Source organism: Kuraishia capsulata, genomic scaffold, assembly GCF_000576695.1.
Source record: "Kuraishia capsulata CBS 1993 genomic scaffold, Kuraishia_capsulata_scaffold_4, whole genome shotgun sequence".
NCBI classification, from domain to species: Eukaryota; Fungi; Ascomycota; class Pichiomycetes; order Pichiales; family Pichiaceae; genus Kuraishia; species Kuraishia capsulata.
Window position 1 is genome coordinate 826189 of NW_019172953.1, and position 19765 is coordinate 845953.

A 19765-nucleotide genomic window follows, 5' to 3' on the forward strand; every position below is an offset into this window, starting at 1 on the left:
GGGGCAGCTTTCCACCCGGACGTGCCCGATGCCCGGAGATCGTTTTCTTCCTTGGATCCGAGACGAGGCTTTGAGTGGAGCCACTCTGAGCTTCACATGTTTGAGTAAAAAAGAAAGTTTCAGGATAACCATGGAACAGAGCTCAAGAGTTCTCTACACTCTACATTGATAAGCTGCTACTTATATTCCCCTGCACCTCCGGTTTGAATGATTGAGTGTTCAACCAGAACTACACTCTGATATTTGACCACTCCGCCAAATTTCGACGAACTCCACAAATCACTGCATTCCCATAACTTCTACTGTCACCATAACCCGTCCTGTCTTTATCCACAACTAATAAATTATAACCATCACCTAATCAGCCGTATCCTTTTCGGCCTTCAAGGGCATACAGTTTTGTCGTGCATCTCCAAATATTGATCCTATACTGACACAATTATCATCTGACAGCGATACCTTAACCGTTTTTGTTGGCAAAAAGACGATATCTACAAGCTCTTTTCACCAGCCACCATGACAACTGAGTTTTTAAACTCGCAATTTTCGTCGCTGGACGATCTTGCTAATATTGACTCCATTGTGAGTGCTTTGGAAGAAGAACGTACTCAATTGAAGGCCATTGCTTCTTCCTCCACGCATCATTCCGACGAATCGCGACATCTGCTCGTACTCGTTTCTGACCTTGTTGCTAAGAACGACACCCAGCAGAGTTTGCGTGAGATAGATTCTCTGATAGCTCAGTATGGTCCGCTGTCGCTTTTTTCCGGAGTTAGACCACAGCTTATAAAAAGACTCGAGCTACAAGAATCCAATTCTGTACAACAGCATGCCAAATCGATCCATACAAAGCTCGAAACGCTTCAGACCAGTCAAGTGAAGTCTCAAACCCAGTTCGATGAGATAACGGGTGCTCTGAAAGTTATTGTGGCTGAAATAGATTTGTTGATTCAATCATCAGTGGCAGATTCTGTCAAGCCAGAGCTTTCAAAGTGTGTTGCTCAGCTTACTGAGCTAGTATCTGAAGTCGTGCTGCCTTTAAAGGAGTTTGCCACTGATTCTTTGGCAGAAACCATACGAAAGGAAGGTCTTTGGAAGGATATTCACTCAGTTTCTGCCAAAACCTCTAAGACTGTGGTGGATGGCTTGCATGCCTTGCTGGTTTGCCAATCGATAGACATCATGTATCGAAATGCTGTTTACCCGCAATCTCTGTGGGCTTTTGACGTCCTAGCCCAGGATTTCAGAAACAGGTTTGTGTATCACTTTGAGGGAAAGGGAGAGACAAATAGGCTCGATAAGCCAGAATGGTGTTTGAACTACTTTGAGACATACTTGGAGCAGCATTTGAAGTTGACGACATTCCTGCTCTCTAACTGCTTAAAAGACACACCGTACGAGTCAGAGCCCTTTGCGTATCTCTTCATCACCTCATTGCTTGTTCCTGTGAGACAAAAATTGGCCGCGGATCTTTCGGTAGTTGTTAGTCATAAGAGAAACCTATCGCACCTGGTTTTTGAACTTCAGCAATTTGACCAACGTTTGAAATCTACGTACAAGTTCAGACCACCATTCGCACACCATTGGCTTGGTCTGACAGGCGATCTAGTGCTTTTCAACGAGCAGGTATTTGAGGTTTGGATAAGCAACGAAAAAGATTTCGTTTCAGCAAGATATGACGAGATCGTGAATATGTCAGACGCATTTGCCATTGATCGCGATGCAGTGGAGTCCAATAAAACTAAGCCCACCAAGTCTGCTCTCAATCTCAAGACTTTGATCGAGAGCATCACCAAGACCTACGAGAATCTGGCTCTAAAGCACCAGCTCAAATTCCTGAGTGAGGTCCAGCTTAAACTGTTGAACTTCTACTATGAAAAGCTTCAGAGCGGCAGAGACGCTTTTGAAACCCGAATTCTCAAAGAAAGACAGCAAGAAGGTCATATTACGCCATTGGAACGTGTGTGTCGTATCTGGTGCTCATTGAAGTTTATGGTGGAAGCAATGGAGACCTGGGGCGAACAGCTGGTTTTTGTTCAGCTCTGGAGTTCTCTCAATGTTAAGAAGAAGTCTCAGTTGACTCAATCCACTGGATTGGCCGCTGCTAGAACTGCTATTTTAGAGATGGCCTCTTCCATCTCCTCAAATCTCGGCACACTGACGCCGCCAGCTGAAAGTTCCGCTGATGAAATTCTGTCACAGACGTTTTTTGACTCAATAATCAAGCATTACACAGCACTATTGGCCAGGATACAAAAAGACCTGGTCACTTTGTTTGACAGAGAAATCAACAACTCTATGCGCGACTATTTCGCAATCAATTCATGGTCTACCACATCTTCTTTGAAGAATTCTTACTCCACCGAACTCACGAAAACCATTGTGACTCTTTCGAGAGACCTTACATTCGTCAAAACGACATTTTGCTCATCGGACTATCTGTTTGTTCTATCGCATGTGTCGAGCGTTCTGGCCAAGTATATTGACACAAACATCATCCGGGTCGGAAGATTCAACCCCCTTGGCGGTCAGCAGTTGCGTCTAGATGTTACTAGTCTCTGGGAACAACTGGGTCTTCCCCAGACTTTTGACTACAGTCGTTTAGTCCAGGCGTGTAGTGTACTTGCTGATCCGAGCCCTGAGAGAAATGCTGCCGAGTTCAAGTCTAGGCTGGGACTCGATTCACTGGAAACGAGGTATGTGGACGAGATTTTATTGCGCAAGGTGAGGTGATCGCCAGTAAACAGCAAGAAAAGACTAATGAAAATGATTATTTTACGGCACAATGTAGGTTTAATGGTGGTTAAGAGGCGGTTTGATAATGGCTAGACCGTGGTAACTCATAACCTGCCCACTTTGGCTTATCCAAGCCCTATGTATCGTCTTGAAAATCACATAATATTTCACATATCGATTCGTCAGTCATAAAATTCCACTCAATAGAAACTGCCCATCACGTGAACATTCATGTTCTCCCCTTCAACATTAGAGTTTCCTGGATCGGCAACTTCCCTAACTTCATCCTCGTTGTTAACCATAGTGAAGATTCCGTTCTGGTATTGCGCCTTGAGTGCCTCCAGCGCCTCTCCAGCGTTGGAAAAGATCCCAGCTGGTCCGTCATAGTAGTCGGAATCGTTGTCGTTGATCCAACGACCATCATTTGACAAAACTGTTCCCTTTGTCTCATTCGTGTCGTTCGTATCCACCCTATGGAGATCTAGGGTCGTTCTCCCAATGCTTTGGCTGGAGCTCTGGCTCATAGCCCCATACTTTCGTGCCTCCTTCGCGGCACGTTTGTCATCCTTCTCCTTCTGTGTCAGCAAAATTTTCTCGAACTTCTCCTCGTTCTTGTCAGACTCGGCATCTTCGATTAGCGGCTCCGGTCCCGAGTCCACTCCAACATCTGCTTCAGAGCCAAAATGGTTGTCCACGAGATGGTCAATTACTAACCAGCCATAAGCATTGGAGAATCGTCTTCTAACAATTATGTTGTTGTGAGCATCTGGCAAGAGTTTCACCAGAACCTTTCTCCACGCTGCATTTCGATGATATTTGCGAGCGATTCTCTCCTCTATGTCCCTCTTTTCCTTCAAAATTTCCAGCCGAGATTTCGATTTCTTGTGTTCTTTTGGCAGGTCCTTCTCTGTGTATATACGATCGTGGATAATCACCTCTTCGCGCGAGGAGGGGTTCACGAGGTATTGAAAGGGAGGAGCGGGTGGAAGTAACACCTTAGTTGCAGATTCCATGAGAGACGTCTTTGGAAGTGGGTTAATGAACCCTTCGACTCCATCGTCATCTTCTCCCGATTCGTAGCCATCCTCTCTCATGGTTTGGAACCGTCTGTATTTCTTACTCTTTCTGCCCTCTGCCTGAATATGCGGAGCACAGAATGCCATCACCGATTGAAGAGGGGAAACCATCATATCCTTCAAGGTATTTCCCAAGTCCATAACGGCATTCCCCGTGGTTGAAGCGTTTACTCCTTCAGTTGCCGTCTCGCTGTCGCGTGGAATTTCCCCCACATTTGCACCGTTTTCACTTATATTCTCTGGGCTTAAGCCTGTTGCTTCACTGTTGCGCTGGTGATGCAAAGAATCCTTCGTCTTCTCGTCATTGACTCTACTCAAGCCTCTCCAGTCCAAATACAATAGAGCTGAGGTTCTCAGAGGAACAATACCATCGTTCATCGAATTGGCATACAAAGTCCGTCTTTTGAACTGTTGCAAAATCTTGGCGGTGGGATTACCGGGGAGCATAAGAAGTAACGGAGTGAGACCATAGAGTCCCAGGTCCTGACCCGTCTTTCCCACAATCCCAGCTGAAAGAAACAAGTTCACATACCCAGGGTTCTCATTGGTCAGTCCCAGATATGGCGACGCCAACGTGATGAAGTTTTCGGGTTTGACCCTGTCAAAAAAGCCGGGGTAGTTGAATGCGATGTACCCTATTGCAAACACCTGTGTCAATCCACCCAGTGAGTGGGCTACGAAAGAGATCTTAGTGGCCTTGAACTCTTCTGCCTGAGAGATCGCATATCGCGCAACACGGCCTCCCAAATAACGGACTCCCCTTTCTGTCTTGCACACATTGTCTCTGTAACCCCTCACAATCACGTTCTGCCCAGCCTCAAAGGCCGCCTCTTCAATCCGCTCCTTTAGAAAGAACATGTCGGCACCACAATTGGAGTGCAAGCCATGTGTCAGCAGCACAAGATGAACCGGCTTTTCTGGGATTCGCGGTGGAATATTCCAAAGATCCTGAGTATCCTGTATGGTGATATCCAGTTCTGGGTAGCGCGTTATGGGCCTTTGTCTATGTAATGCACTCTTGCTGGTTCCCACAAACAGCTCGAAATGTGTCTCGGCAGTTGATGAAAATATCATCTGACTGACCACATCTACCGTCCAGGTATATTTGTCTTTAAGCAGGTGAATAGGGAGCTCCGCATAGAAACTTTGTCCTGGCGACAAATTGGGCTCGTATGATGGTTGGTCAGCCGTGCTGAAACAAGCTTGCTTGTGTGTGTACTCTTCGGGACGAACATCGCAATAGAGAGTAAACGGTCCAGCCAGATACGCAGCTCTCAGAGCCACCATTTCGACGTTCTTTATCCGCACCCAGAGTGACTTCCCTAGCCCGTTTAGAGGCGGCTCATCTGGGTTCGGAACGAACGTGATCACGAACCGGTTGATCTCTCCCACTTTCACCGCACAATGCGATATGCTAAACAATTTGCCATTCTCGTCTTCGTCATTTGGACCCATGTTTATTTGTCGATTTGGTGGGTGAAAGAGTGGGACAAGCCGCAATCTTGTAATGTTGTAGACAGACAGTAAGGGTCTGATGTTGCGTGCCATCGCTCATAACTCTGTTACTATCACTATCTATCAGTCTAACCTCCCCAGAAGAGGCGTCTTATCTGACCTGTTACCAGTTAATGCATTTCCCAACCACACACCGGAAACATGGATAAACCGGAAGGGGGCTCTAGTGTTGCTGATAATGCTGCTCCGGTGCTGGACACTGTTAAAGTGCTGTCGGAGTCTGATAGAACGCCATCCCATCAGTCGCTCTCCTCCACATGGCTAACTAACCTAAAAGCGCGCGCTGGGTCTGTTGTGACACCAGATATTCTACGAAAGCAGTCAGGTATATTTGGCGAACAAGATTCAAGGCCTGAAATGTTGGAGTCACGCAAAGGATCACCAGAGGCAGATCAGCCGCAAATCCGAGACCAACCTGAGACTGAAGGCAACGCAGAAGAGAATTTGGTAACGCTTCGTGATTTTAGGCGACAACAAGAGACCGAAACTTCCATAAGTGAAGACCAGACTGGTTTGGCTGAAATTGAGCCGATTGAGCCAGCCCAGCCACAACAGAAACCGTGGTGGTATTGGGGAGCCAGAGAGACGATCCCCCCTCCTCCGCCTCTTCCACCACCACCAGAAGTGCTTGATTCGGACATCCGTGTGGCTTTAATAGTTCCGAGTGAACAGGACTTATCTGAGGTTGTTTCAGAGGTGCAGGCTGCGTCTTTAGAGACTGCCTCGGAGGAGCAATTGACCACTCAAGACACCGTGGAGCAGCAGGTTGAGGCCCAACAGCATGTCCAGCTGCCTCAGAACTGGATTCAGTGGATTAACCCTGCTACTTATGTACCTACGATATCTGGGTTTATGTCTAAGCCTCTGGAGCCGCATGTTTCCGAAGGCATGATGCCCAACGAGATCTCTGCTGTGGTGAACAGCGGCGAGTTTGCCTCAGAATATTCTTCAGTGTCGCAGACAAATAGCAGTGTTCGCAGTGGTAGTGTTTTGAAACCGGTTTATAATCCATGGATGCCATGGACATGGGCAAATGCTTCCTCGTCGCCGCAGGACTATCCCCAGGAGTCCACACTGGCGTCTGTGTACTCCAATAAAGACTCGGAGGAGAACGCTAAGGCTGCGAGAAAAGCCGTAGAGACTACTCCACAAACGGGAAATTCATGGGGATTCTGGTTACGGCGGAGCGCCGCAAATACGTCTTCCATTGGGGAGTTGGCGGTTTCGGGAACAGACAGCTTGAACCGACCTGCGAAGATAACTGGTGAGTTCCCCAAGACACCGCAAGAAAAGCAAGAGAGCTTGCTAAAGTCTGGAAATGGGCATGCCAATGGGGCCCAAGATGAATTGGAAGTGAAAAAAAGTCGCGTGTTGCCTTTACTTAATGAAAATTACCGCGATCTCACGTTTAAAACGCGAACCAGGATTTGGTGGAGTCAGATGGTTCCCCTGGTCAAGAAAGAAAAGCATCTATATCACTTACCCTGGTTCTCTAAGTCTGGCACCATCGAAGGAGACGAAAAACTGCCTTCCAGCAAGGACACCAAAGTTAAGAAGGCTGTGATCATTGGTGTGCATGGATACCTACCAATCAAGATGGTGAAGACCCTCATTGCCCAACCCACTGGATCTGCTGTCAAATTCGTGGAGTCTGCTGCGGATGCACTGGAATATTGGGCAGTTAAACAGGGTATGAATCTGGAGATAGAGACTATAGCTCTCGATGGTGAGGGAAAGATCTTTGATCGGGTTGCCAGTTTGCTTATTTTGCTGAATAACTGGATGGATCTTCTTCACACCGCAGACTACGTCTTTTTTGCTTCTCATTCACAAGGTGTTCCAGTGACTATCCATATAGTGGCCCAGCTATTGCAAAGAGGTCATTTGGCAAATGCTTCAAGGGTTGGATTAATCAATATGGCAGGTATATGCCTGGGACCATTTCCAGGCTTAGACTCAAAGCTGGCCATTCGCGCTTACTCCAAGCTCGAAAATGAGATTATGATGGAGCTGTTCGATTTCCAGGATCCAATGACGTACCAGTCCCAACAACTAGTGACGTCTTTAGATGTTCTTCTGGACCACAACGTCAAGGTTACTTTTATCGGCTCGACTACTGACCAATTGATCCCACTGAATTCTTCTCTGTGCATCCATCTGGATCATCCCAATATCTTTCGGTGCGTTCATATAGACGCAGAGGCTGAAAATAGCGATTTCGTTGTAGACCTACTCGATGTTTGTCTCAAACTGATAAATCTAGGAATCAATGATCACGGAATGCTGTTTGAGATTAGCCAGTATCTTTCTGGAACACTTGTCAATGGTGGACATTCCAAGGTATTTGCTGAGAGAGACGTCTATTTGCGCGGAATCGAGCACACGCTCGAGACATCCAACCTCTACCATAAGGTTCCCTCTAGGCTCCACGAGATTAATACTAAGCGGTTTCAGTCGAATCCGTACCATCTTCCGTGGTGCATTCGGGGTTTCTTTCAGGAGTTGTTACGCCTGAAGACTCAGTTGGACGGTTATGCTGTGGGCAAACGCATCTTTGACGAGTTCAAGACGTGGAATCCGACATCCAAACAGTTAAAAGACCTGAAATATTGCACTGGTATTGTTGATGGTATGGACTATCATGAGTTAGTTGAGTTTTAGGTAAAACAAGGGAATTTAATGCATACATTTACATGTATAGACACATGCATGCGTGCGGCTCGGCGGAAGTTGCGTGTCTCATCAAATATGTGAACGTTTCAACCCTGTCTATGTGAGTCGCAATTGTAAGGTAGAGGTGGTTAAAAGTTGGAACTTGAATGTGACTTTTACAAAGACAACCATCAAAATAAATAAAATAGTGAATCAGGGACAAGAAGAATGTGTCCTTCTTTATTTCATCTGGTTGTGTTTGAACCAAATTATCATTATTTTTGCGTGCACTAAGCATTTTTCAGCACCAACATCACAACCACTACTCCCTCCGTGCACCTCCCAGCGCCCAAATTCTGCGGCCCCCAATTGGAGTGTTGATCAAGGACACCCAGCTACGTCAACCAGTTCTTCCCCGAATCAACCATCCGACATCCCGTTAAAATGTTCAGATCCGCCATCAGATCCGTTACCAGAGCCCAACCATTGTTGCGCAGAACCTATGCCGACGCCGTCAACCCTGACGTTTTGACCCTGTCGCTGACCCTGCCTCACGAATCGCTCATCGTCAAGCAGCAGGTCCAGCAGGTCAACGTGCCAGCTGCCTCCGGTGAGATTGGTATTTTGGCCAATCACGTTCCTATTGTTGAGGAGCTCAAGCCAGGTGTGGTTGAGATTGTCGAGTCCCCATCCAAGACCTCTCAATACTTCATCAGCGGTGGTTTGGTCACCGTCCTTCCAGGCTCCCAGCTTTCGATCAATGCCATTGAAGCTTATGCTTTGGACTCATTCTCCATTGAGGCTATCAAGTCTCAGCTCAGTGAGGCCCAGAAGAACTTGACTTCTGCCGACGAGGCCATTGCTGCAGAGGCTGCCATTGAGGTTGAGGTCCTCGAGGCTCTGCAACAGGTTGCCAAATAGACACAAAATGCACAACAAAAGATGATTTATCCAAGAGATTTTGGAAGAATTGTTTAGATTATATATGAATGGATTCGTTTCTTGATGAAGCAGGAGTAGAGATGAATTGGAGGAAAGCCGAAGGTGAGCCGATTGGGCCGAGAAAAAGGCTCCTCAGAGAACTCGGTGAATTGAGGTGTAGAGTGTAAAAAAAGGAAAGGAGATGTTTCAATTGCATATTGAGGAGTATGGTGAAGAAATGCAACATGAAGAGGACGGCTGAGAAGTGATAAATTGAATATGCATAAGAGCGATATTGAAAAAAAACTTCTATAGGCAATCTGACCCAAAGAACTATGATAAGTAGTTGTAAATCAAGGGGCCTGGCTCAATGCGAGTAAAACCACAGAGTTCTCAGTAGTTTGTATATTCTATGTCACAAAATTATATTGTGGCACGAGAACAATTGTAGAGTAGTGGTCTATGTTCGGGATCAGTATGGAGGATGACTATCGCCTGAAGGAACTGGTGTGAACCGTTAATGTGAGCAATTGGCTTGAAAAATTAGGTGAAAAATTGATGGCTTCATATATTTTAAATGTTAATGTTATGTATAAAACTATTGAATGGAAATATAGGCCAAATTTACAGGCTCGAGTTGTAACAGATTGAATGATAGAGCCTTCACTGGTTCAGCTTTCGTGCAGAACTATACTGTGGAACAATCTCGTTGAACCATCTTTTCAAAATATTCCGCAATAATTATACCCGAGCCACTCTCAACTGCTTTCTTTGTTCGCAAATTATTTCTGCCTGCGACGCCCAAGCCTAGCTGTTGATTCATGGTCTAAACAAGTATTACATAACCCCACAGTCAAGATGCATACTCGCATATACTCCCGCATGGCTCACATCGCCAACTTTACCCTGTCCTCCCTTCTATTTCTCCTCTCAGTTACGTACTCCAATCTCTACAGCCTTTTTTTGAATTCAAGTTTTCAATATTTAGCCACCCGCTATAAACAAAAATTACCTCTTGCAGCAAGAACCGGCTGCCGACGTCGAGCCGAAAGCAAGTCTCGAAGTGGAGTCCGTCTTGGATGCAATCTCAGCATTAGTAGCCTTTCTCGCACCGGTGGTTGTCATCACGTGCGATGGAAGAACGTCTAGACCTGGGTTTTCCAGGAAAAAGTGCCGAGGTCTGAGCATCAAAGAGATTGGCTCAGAAGGCATCACAGGGAAATCCTCTGGGGCTGGGAAATGCGTGATACCAAACGTGTGGAACACCAGCACATCAGTGTTGTCAATATTGGCAGAGGTGTCCTGAGCCCATTCGCGGAATCCGCGCACTCCATCACCAGACCATTGAGGAACGTGGTCACCAGATGGGTACAATCTGCCCTCTTCATAAGGCACAACCGAAATCGTGTTATGGGCCCATGGAGCTCTCTTGTACACGATGGAGCCTTCCTTTGCAAGCAATGGAGGACATTGTGTAGACACAAGCTTGTAAGATGGGTTCTTTCCGGAGTATGCGTTGGTCTTGTTAGGGTTAAAGATATCCCACGATCTTCCGGTGGAAGACTCGTAATTAGTGAAGGATTCTCCAACGGTCTTGAACGTGGTCTTCTTGCAGTAGAAACCATTACCGTACATGTTTTCGGCAGAACCAAGAGGAGCCTCGGCAGCAGAAGCATCAGCAGCAGCAACAGAGTTTCCTTCACCATCAATTCTTGGATGAAGTCTAAGAGCAAACAAGTGCTGGTGGTTGTGAGCATTGACGTTAGGGTAAACTCTGGTTCCCCATGGGCCAGTGGACTCGTCATCGCCGAGCGAGTATGTGTTCAGTATACCGGTCAGCTTGATGTCGAGCTTGATGGCACCGTCCTGCTGGAAAACCCAGTAAATGGTGTACTCATAGTTGGCAGCGGTGAAGATCTGCGAGATGATCAACTTGGTGGCTCTGGTGACGATAGAGGTAGCAAAGGCGTCTCTGAAGTCAGAGTGCTTGAACAAAAGTCCGTCATCCTCCTCGTGAATGCACACGGCGTGCTTGATGGTGATTGGTTCTCCTGATCTGTCTGCAAAGTGAGCGTCCAAGTAGTGGATCACACCCTTACAGTCACAGCCGAGAGACAGTGGGTTGGTCATGTAACCGGCACCGTACTCACCAATGTCAAGAGCGTGCTTTCTCTGGTGAGGGAAGTCAGGAGAACCATAAGGAACAATCATCTCGGACAGCGAGATTCTGTGGAAAAGAGGTCTGACCTCTCCCTTGTCGTTGTACGAAATGTCACTCAGCACAATTCCCTCTCTGTAGTTGAAACCAATGTGGAACTTGTAGTTAGACCACTCCATGACGTTACCAGTCATCTTGAAGTTTACTCCCTCGGGCTGGGTCACGTTAATTGGCTTTTGAACTCTGTAGCCTCCGTACTTCTCCTTGATAGAATCTGGGTGGAAATTGGCATGCTTGTGCTTGGAGACCTTTCTTCTGCGAGAAGGGATATCGATGAAGATAACCTTCTTCTCCTCGGTGTCGACAATAGGACAGAAGTCCAATGGGTGCGAGTACTGCGAGTCGTCCTCGTCGGATCTGTAGTACACAAGGGCCTGCTGAAGTCTGCGTCCAGCTCCCCAGCGCTCGTCATAGCCAATGGTCCAAGGGTCACAGTAGATCTTGTGCATTTCCGAGGCTGGAACTCCAGAAAGCACACACTGCTCGATGACATTGGGGTCAGCTCTGATCACCTCCTCGGTAGAACACAAATCCTCAACAGTCAGGATAGGCTGAACACCCTCAAGAGCACGGAGCTCAATGACGGACAGCGCGTTGACATCCACTACACCCTCCTTGACACCGGGAACACCGGCCTCGAGGATAACGTAGTAGGCAAGACGCGCTGGAAAGGCACCCTTCTTCTCGGACCAGTCGAGGAAAGCCTTCTTGGTTGGCTCTCTCAAAGTGACAGTGTTGAAGGAGATGTCACGGTTCTTGAAATGAGCCTTGACCACATCGGTAACAGCCTTGATTTCCAAAACCGAAAGCGGATCCAACGGATGGGCAGGCTTTGGTGGTGGGGCCGCAGAGGCGGTGGTCTGCAAAGCAATTTGGGACAATCTTTCCATCGTTAAACAGTAGATAATCTGACGAAGAGATGTTCTTGGTTAGTCACGGGAAATAAGAGGAACAAAACAACCGAGGGGAGAACGCAGCGGTGTTTTATAACGAAACTTTCTATATCTGCTCCTGTTTGGAGAAGGTGATAGTGCAATTTGTGACCAGATTGGGAAAGCGAATCCCGCATAGATAAGCCCAAAACAGTAAGGGATACCGTAGTGCTCCTAGTTTCCGAATCGGGAAACTTGGTGAGCCCACGCATCTCAAGGGTTCCGCTGGTGCCACTGATGCTCTGAATTCCGAGAGATACTAGAGGACAATCAGGACTACCAGGAAGCATCAGGCAATGGCTGGGGATGTCCTGACCTCTTGCGGCTGTAAGTTTATACTGTAAAATCAACCCACTTTTGACGTGTACTCACATATGGATGTGCGCTACCCAAAGTTCGAGCTTTCGTCCGGGATAATCAACTTTCCGCGTTTCCAAACACCATTAGCTATGACATGAGATGATTCCCAGCTCTTATCCTTCATCATTGGTTTTGTTTTTGTAAAATTAAACGGGACTTTAATTTCAGGTTTATTGGCGGCCAGTGAATTTCAGCGTCTTTCACACAATTATGAGAAGCGACTGCGTGGTCCTACAACCCAATGCCCAGCGGTTTGCCTCATGGCTCAATCGGCAGGCTTTTGTGCGGCAATCTGTTGATCCACGCACTAATTTTTCTTAATTGTCAGTGCGGCGATATAACTCTTCATAACACTACTCATCATCGGCCCGGCGAGCCTCCTAAAGTGTGGCTTTTCGGGAAAAGTGAAGAGATTTGATTTAGAACAATCCCTCTCCTACTATCGCTGTTGCTGCAAATTTCTCGCTTCCAAAAAAATGAGCCAAAACCGGAGACTATTAGAAGGCGATGATGACTTTGATATAAGTGACTCGGGCGATGAACTCGATCTGAGCATGGACCCAGGCAGGCCTGACTCGCCACAACTGGGATGGTTCTCCAGATTCTACCACAATGTTGTTCTAGAGAACGTGGGGATGTTCCTCATTTTGCTAGCACAGATGTTCAACTCAGTGATGATTGTTACATGCAAATTGCTTGAGTTGGATCCAGATTTCGAGGAGCCTTTGCACCCTCTCCAGATCCTGTTCGTGCGGATGGGTATAACGTATGTCTGCTGCTTTCTGTACATGTGGATACGTCGTGTTGAGGGATTTCCATTTGGACCCGCCGAGTTGCGCATCTGGATGGCTCTGCGTGGAGTCACCGGGTTTTTCGGGGTTTTTGGACTTTATTTTTCACTCATGTTCCTTACTGTGTCCGATGCTGTGGTGATCACGTTCTTGGTGCCGTCTGTAACCGCATTGGCAGCCTGGGTTCTGTTGAAGGAAAGATACACCAAGGTAGAGGCCATTGGTGGGCTTATTTCTTTCAGTGGTGTTTTGCTTATTGCGCGACCAGAGTTTCTGTTCCATGGTCGTTTCGATTCTGCCAAGGGCGATAATGAGACCCACGACCCTGCGAAAAGACTGCTTGCCACGGGTGTTGCTCTTGTTGGTGTTCTGGGAGCCTCTGGAGCAATGATATCGATCCGCTACATTGGAAAGAGGGCTCATCCATTGCTTACAGTATCGTATTTTGCCCTGATCTGCTGCGTAGTCTCGTGCACTGCGATTCTAGCCATTCCCTCCATGTCGTTCCAAACTCCTCACAATACCCGTCAATGGTGTCTTTTTGCACTTATCGGATTCTCCGGATTCATAATGCAATTTCTGCTTACTTCTGGTGTTCAGAGAGAAAAAGCGGGCCGTGGGGCTTTTATGATGTACTCTCAACTAGTGTTTGCACTCGTTTTCGATGTGGCCATCTGGGGCAAATTTCCAAACATAATCTCGTTGTTTGGTATATCGCTTATCATAGGCTCTGCGATTGTGGTTTTGGTATATCGGCCCGGTAATGCCACTGCTGCGCTTGCTGCTGCCCGGGCCGCTAGAGACCCGGAGGGTGTGCCTCACCAGGAGACGTTTGTTCTTGAAGACTTTGATACGGATAGACGAGGCTCAAAATGAGATTTGATAAATGAAGAGGGGACGATTTTGAACGGATATCGTGCAATATTCGATGGTGGCCTGGGCTTGGGCCATTTCGCGATTGGTAGTTTCTACAATTTGGTGTTGTACCAAAATACCACGTCCATTTACAAACTGTACGATTCAATGGAGTTCATATAAAATTAAGCAAAGCTATTAAGAGTTATCTTGGGTTATCTTGGGACTGATATTGCACCCATTGGCAAAGCATCGCGCTTACGCAGGGCCGGTTGCGACATCCAAATTAAATGATTGAAACAACTTATATTATTTCTCATTTTTTCCTCAACAGCTCGCTTAATCAGAAAAATTTTCCTCGGGCGCAATGTATGGGGCTGGTGCAAAGAACTTCTGGTCCTCAACGACAGCACTCTTGAATGCCTCTTTATCGTCACAGTACTCATACAGATACTCCAGTTCCAGATCGTGAACTTGTCTCCCGAGCATGATCATAGAGTGCAGAGGCTCTCCAGCATCGTATTCAGCCATCTGCTGCAAAGTTCCTGCCTTAAAGTTCTGTGTTGGGGATCCAAGTCTCGAAGCAGCCACGCACGGCGTAGACGGCGTATATGCTTGCAAACCCTTCTTTTCTTCCACTTCCAACAGCTGTTGAGCAGCAGTGGCAATGTCCATATATCTGGGAGGCTCATAAATCAGTCTTCCTCGGGCCATATTCTCCCAACTCTGCTCCTTGACCTTTATATCCAGTAGCAACAGCGTGTGCAGTCCGATGCGGCGGTTTTCCATCACCTTGTCGTAAAAGGAGTCTGGTCTCCAGTGCTCGTTGAAGAACACGATAGAAACGGCCTGTCCAAAAGTGTAGAGTTGTAAACCACATGCACCAATCGCGTTCATCACCGAGGCGTTGTGGACTGTCTCTACCTTGATGGCTAGCTCTCTAGCACGAATCACGAGATCGGTATGGGTGGTTGCTCCAAATGGGTCCCCAACTACCAGGAAAGCAATATCATCGGTATCGGCACCTGCAAGAATTTCATCTGATCCGCTTTCAACCAACTCACGGTCTGCCAGAATGACCTCGCGACCATAGAACTTTTCAAGTCCAGCCTTATCCGTTGCCATCAGGATGGAAGTGTACGCCTCTAGGTATACCCTCTTACATCTCTTGACGATCTCCAGACCACGAACGGTGATATCTGACTCGTATGAAAGTCCAAGCCCAACTAGATATAGCATTTCTGTGATGATATATATGCTGTCTGTCCTCAACAGTTTGTGGCTTTGAAGGAGCATTTACTGAAAAATATTTATATGACGGTTGGTGCACGCCATTTCAGTAGTGTATTCACCATATTATTTTCTCGCACTACCATCAACAGTCTTAAACGTTATTTCCCCATGCCACCCACACTCTTCGCTTCCTTTTACACTCAACAGAACGACGACCTTGAAATGTCGGAACAAACTCCTCTCTTGAGCTCTATTTCTGAACCAACAAGGCATGTGGTCAAGCGCCGCAAAATGAACTACGGTTTTTGGATCCCCATAGTACTTTTCGTTACGATGCTGATATCAGCAGTAACAGGATTGGCACTTCATATAGGGCCGCAAATAGGCGATCTTGTGGACCAAATGTGCGAGTTTAATGTGCAGTCGGTGGGGTTTGCGGGTCTTCAAAAGGATGGTGGTATTGACTTGGTGATTAAAGGCCAACACACTATTGATTATGATGCTCTTGACGACCAGATTGCTAGGAAGGCATTCAAAGTTGGTGGCTTCTCTCTGCATTCTTTAAGCCTCAAACTGGACACCGTTGACATGCTGGTTTACGATGACGTTTATGAGAAATATAATGACCTTGGGAGGGTTTCTGTTGAACCGTTCAAAGTTGGGATTCGCAACAAGCAGGTGACCCCACTGAAGCTTCTAATGACGGTGTATCCGAACTCAGATAGTGTTCTTGGGGTGTTGAAAAAGATGATCCAGAACCCCGATGCGCAAATCAAGCTTTATGGAGATGCAAGTATTCGGATCATGGTTTTCAATGGGTTTATGCCCATCTCCAAGGTCAGAATCCCAATGGACTTTGCCCTTCCTACTCATTTGATCAATCTGGATAAGGAGAATGTTAAGGTCAAAGGGTTTAGTGTTGAACAGGGTGATGACGGCATCCATGTTGATTTTGAAACCGTTATCCAAAACGTTGCTCGTGATTTGAATATTCCACTAGGTTTCTTCGTCCCTTCTGTCAATTGGAAATTATTGCTAAATGATTGCAATGATTTACCTACGATTCCAGTTTTGGAGTTCTCCACCGGCAAAATGGAGCTTTCTTCCACAAATCCGTTGAATTTTGGAGTCAGTGCTTCTGTTGGTTCATTACCCGATTCAGTGAATGTTCGGTGTGATGACAAAAAGTCACCTCTGACCCGTTTTTTGAGCTCGGCCGTTGACGATAGTCTCGTTAAATTCACTGTATCGGCTTCCAAAGACAACAAATTTCCAGTGATGGTGAACCGCATCTTGGAGAAGATGACTGTACCGGTGTCCTTTGGCTTGGATGTCAAGGATAAACTTGGATCTCTGCTCAAGAATGTTACCATGGAAGATATCGCCTTTCAGTTCATGGACCCATCAAATGAACCAACTATTGATGGAAATCTCAAGATTTTCCTGAGTGTTCCGAGGTTTCTGAGGACTGACGTCAATGTAACCGACATAAGGGGAACAGCAGATCTTTTGTATGAATCCTCTAAGTTTGGCGAGATAAATCTGAAACACTGGAAACCCGCAACGACAGATGTTCTTGATGACGATGAAGAGAATGAAAAAAATTATTTGGTGCTAATTCAGGCACAGTTAGAGCACGTTATTCTGGTTCTTACCGATATTCCACTCTTTGAAAAGATAGTGCAAAAGGTGCTGGGATCCGGGTCCGTCGATGTTGATATTGATGCTCTGGTGGACTTGCTGGTATCCAGCTTTATTGGTCAGTTGACTGTTGAGAAGGTTAATGGAAAGGGAAGTGCTAGTATTGGGGTATAAATGGATTTTTTTTGGATATTGGTGGGTTTTTTGGTTTTTTTATATATAAATATTGGCTCATAAGGTTGTGTAGGCTTATTTGGGGCTACCCTTAACTAGCTTACAATTGCTTATACTACTGGTTCATCATTCTGGCTCGTTGGCTTAGGTCTGCTTCAACTCACAATTGGCTCATACTAGCTTATACACTAGCTTCTACTCTAATAGAAGTCGTCTGAGAGTCACTTTACCCAGCTCGTTTATTCAACCAGGTGGAAGCTGGGAAGCATCAACAACATCGTCCGCACTCTTGGTAGGCGTGGTGTCCTCGTCCGAGTGTTCAAGAGGCGATCTTGGCAAGGCCATCATACCAGAACGGGCAATCTCAAGGATTCCAAATGGTTGCACCAACTGGATGAACGAGGAGATTCTCTGTGGCTTTGCACTGACCTCGACAATCACGTTTCTGTCGGAAATGTCAACAACTTTTCCGCCAAACTGGTGGGTCAGCTTGGTGATAGCGTCAAGGTGGAGATGTTTCTGTCTCAAAGCCTCCGATGGAGCTAGGTTGTTAGGATGGAACCTGGACTCTGGCGACCGAATATCAAAAGGAGCATCGTCAAACGTCTCCTTGTGATGCTGAATCAGCTCCTGAAAGTACTCTGGACCGAGAAGAGAGATTCTAGCCATCAACAGTTCTCTGGAGACAATCTCAGTGTGGGTGTAGTCCAAAACGGCATAAACGGGCACCAAGTCCTCGATTTGTCTTCTGGCTTGTTCGATGACAGCATCCTGACCGTCCAGGACAATTGTCATTCTCGAAAGATCCTTGACCTCGGTATTGCAGACAACCAGCGAATCAATGTTGAATCCTCTTGCAGCAAGGGTCCCCGAAACCAAGGACAGCACACCAGGCTCGTTCTGCACAAGACAGTTGAGCACATGCTGCTTCTTGGGGGCCTTGGATGGTGACGGAGTTTCGTACAAAATCGAGGAAACTGCGGCGTTGGCACTCCAGTTGGGGGTGTCCAAGGTTGGTAGAGGAGGTCTCCTTCTATTTCTGTGAAGCGTCTTGTACGCCAGCGCGGACGTTGACGAGGACGAAGAGGCTCTCACAGAGAGGGTCAATCCAGTCTTCTGGCCGCAACTCCTAGTCAATATTCTGAACATTTTTGACAACAGTGGAATTGGAGGGTGGAGAAAAGCCGAAGACCGTTGTCACTTTTTTTTTCAGTCCAAGACAGATGATTCATAGCACCGCCCTTTTGGGTGGTACACTCCGTTTAACCACCACCGGGCCGGTTATCGGGCATGAGGTGTGCGGGGCAGCCGCACGTGTAGCTGCAGGTTGCGCCTTCTGGATAGTTCAGAAGATGAGATGCTCTTGATAGCCTTAGTTCTTATAATACGTAGACTTTACATATAAAAACTCCTTGGTTAGATTTACATATGAACAGCCAGCCTACCATAACGCGGTGGTGCCATCAAGGTTCAAAAACTTATCAGTTTCGTCAAACTTCTCAATCTGTTCAATCATAGCCTTAGCGCTCTCTTCTGGGGTAAATACTGTGATATTCATCGAACTAATATCAACCGCAGCAATGCCTCTCTTTCCCATATCGGTGGCTACCAAACCTGGGTGCAAAGCGAGCACCTTCACACCTTCGTCCTTAGATTCTCCTGAGATACTTCTGATAATGTAGTTAAGAGCTGCCTTTGACGAGCCATATCCTGCATTTGGGAGATAAAAAAATCCCGTAACAGAACCTGCCGCTGAAGAGATAAAAATAATCTTCTTCTCCTGGGACTTCACAACCAGTGGGCGGATGGCCTGATAAGTGATCACGGCACCCTTTGCATTCACTTCCCAATGGCGAGACAGTTCGTCAAGACTAATGTCCTTGATGGGAGTGAAGGTTTCTGCTATACCCGCATTTGCGATCAACACATCCACGTAGCCATGTTCCTTGGCTACCACATCTGCAGCGCTCTTGATTGTTTCTGGCTTGACAACGTCGGCCTCCAGTGGCGTGAAATTGGGGTGCGATGCAGCCAACTTCTTCAAAGCATCAGCCGAAGCGAGATCACGCGCGGTTCCGTATACGATATTGGATGAGTCGGCAGATAGTTGAGTTACAAATGCTAACCCAAGACCACGGTTTGCACCAGTAACGAAGTAGACTTTTTGATGAGGCATTTTGCAGGTGTCGAGAGCTTTCTGAGATGAAAAGGGTCTGTTGAAGCAGAGTTGGATATGGTTTGAAACCAGTCTCTACTTTCCATCATGTCGGGTTTATGCCTCTTACTTATACCCCGGGTCTTTAACTTTGGACCGAGCAAAAACAATGTGTGTGTTATCTCCGTTTTTTCGGAAATCGTTACTACGTTGTCCTATAACAGATGCGCGATTCCTTGAAGCGGTAGCCTCTCATGCATCGGTCTTATTAGATGACTAATTGACCGGGTATGTCAAAAGGCTTTTGTACTCCGAGGTCCGGGCAAATCAAAAGAATATCAAAAGGCGTGTGTACTCCGAGGTCCGGCATGGCTGAGAGAATCTCATGCTAGCGTGCCCCTACATTACAATAGTGCATGGTGGCAGCGGAGTTCATTGGTAATGACCTCCGGCATAGGCCGACTGAAGGTCGAGAGCCGCAACTTAATGATTACCCCTTAAAAATT

At 46.7% G+C, this 19765-nt stretch overlaps 10 protein-coding genes across 10 annotated transcripts; 5 read left to right on the forward strand and 5 right to left on the reverse strand.

The window, feature by feature from the left end:
• Positions 1-516: 516 nt before the first annotated feature.
• On the forward strand, positions 517-2733 carry KUCA_T00003553001 (uncharacterized protein; the record flags this gene model as incomplete). Its single annotated transcript, XM_022601979.1, has 1 exon — positions 517-2733. The coding sequence occupies one exon, from the start codon at positions 517-519 to the stop codon at positions 2731-2733; it is 2217 nt and encodes a 738-aa protein (XP_022459568.1).
• Positions 2734-2936: 203 nt separating this feature from the next.
• Positions 2937-5267, reverse strand: KUCA_T00003554001 (uncharacterized protein; the record flags this gene model as incomplete). Its single annotated transcript, XM_022601980.1, has 1 exon — positions 2937-5267. One exon carries the CDS (start codon positions 5265-5267, stop codon positions 2937-2939), a length of 2331 nt encoding a protein of 776 aa, XP_022459569.1.
• A 201-nt stretch (positions 5268-5468) lies between these two features.
• On the forward strand, positions 5469-7988 carry KUCA_T00003555001 (uncharacterized protein; the record flags this gene model as incomplete). Its single annotated transcript, XM_022601981.1, has 1 exon — positions 5469-7988. One exon carries the CDS (start codon positions 5469-5471, stop codon positions 7986-7988), a length of 2520 nt encoding a protein of 839 aa, XP_022459570.1.
• A 435-nt stretch (positions 7989-8423) lies between these two features.
• Positions 8424-8900, forward strand: KUCA_T00003556001 (uncharacterized protein; the record flags this gene model as incomplete). The annotated part of the gene is made up of 1 exon (XM_022601982.1): positions 8424-8900. The coding sequence occupies one exon, from the start codon at positions 8424-8426 to the stop codon at positions 8898-8900; it is 477 nt and encodes a 158-aa protein (XP_022459571.1).
• Positions 8901-9908: 1008 nt separating this feature from the next.
• On the reverse strand, positions 9909-12008 carry KUCA_T00003557001 (uncharacterized protein; the record flags this gene model as incomplete). The annotated part of the gene is made up of 1 exon (XM_022601983.1): positions 9909-12008. The coding sequence occupies one exon, from the start codon at positions 12006-12008 to the stop codon at positions 9909-9911; it is 2100 nt and encodes a 699-aa protein (XP_022459572.1).
• An 878-nt stretch (positions 12009-12886) lies between these two features.
• Positions 12887-14077, forward strand: KUCA_T00003558001 (uncharacterized protein; the record flags this gene model as incomplete). The annotated part of the gene is made up of 1 exon (XM_022601984.1): positions 12887-14077. The coding sequence occupies one exon, from the start codon at positions 12887-12889 to the stop codon at positions 14075-14077; it is 1191 nt and encodes a 396-aa protein (XP_022459573.1).
• A 318-nt stretch (positions 14078-14395) lies between these two features.
• KUCA_T00003559001 (uncharacterized protein) lies at positions 14396-15295 on the reverse strand (the record flags this gene model as incomplete). Its single annotated transcript, XM_022601986.1, has 1 exon — positions 14396-15295. The coding sequence occupies one exon, from the start codon at positions 15293-15295 to the stop codon at positions 14396-14398; it is 900 nt and encodes a 299-aa protein (XP_022459574.1).
• Positions 15296-15511: 216 nt separating this feature from the next.
• KUCA_T00003560001 (uncharacterized protein) lies at positions 15512-17104 on the forward strand (the record flags this gene model as incomplete). Its single annotated transcript, XM_022601987.1, has 1 exon — positions 15512-17104. One exon carries the CDS (start codon positions 15512-15514, stop codon positions 17102-17104), a length of 1593 nt encoding a protein of 530 aa, XP_022459575.1.
• A 243-nt stretch (positions 17105-17347) lies between these two features.
• Positions 17348-18253, reverse strand: KUCA_T00003561001 (uncharacterized protein; the record flags this gene model as incomplete). The annotated part of the gene is made up of 1 exon (XM_022601988.1): positions 17348-18253. The coding sequence occupies one exon, from the start codon at positions 18251-18253 to the stop codon at positions 17348-17350; it is 906 nt and encodes a 301-aa protein (XP_022459576.1).
• Positions 18254-18545: 292 nt separating this feature from the next.
• Positions 18546-19280, reverse strand: KUCA_T00003562001 (uncharacterized protein; the record flags this gene model as incomplete). The annotated part of the gene is made up of 1 exon (XM_022601989.1): positions 18546-19280. One exon carries the CDS (start codon positions 19278-19280, stop codon positions 18546-18548), a length of 735 nt encoding a protein of 244 aa, XP_022459577.1.
• Between the last annotated feature and the right edge of the window lie 485 nt (positions 19281-19765).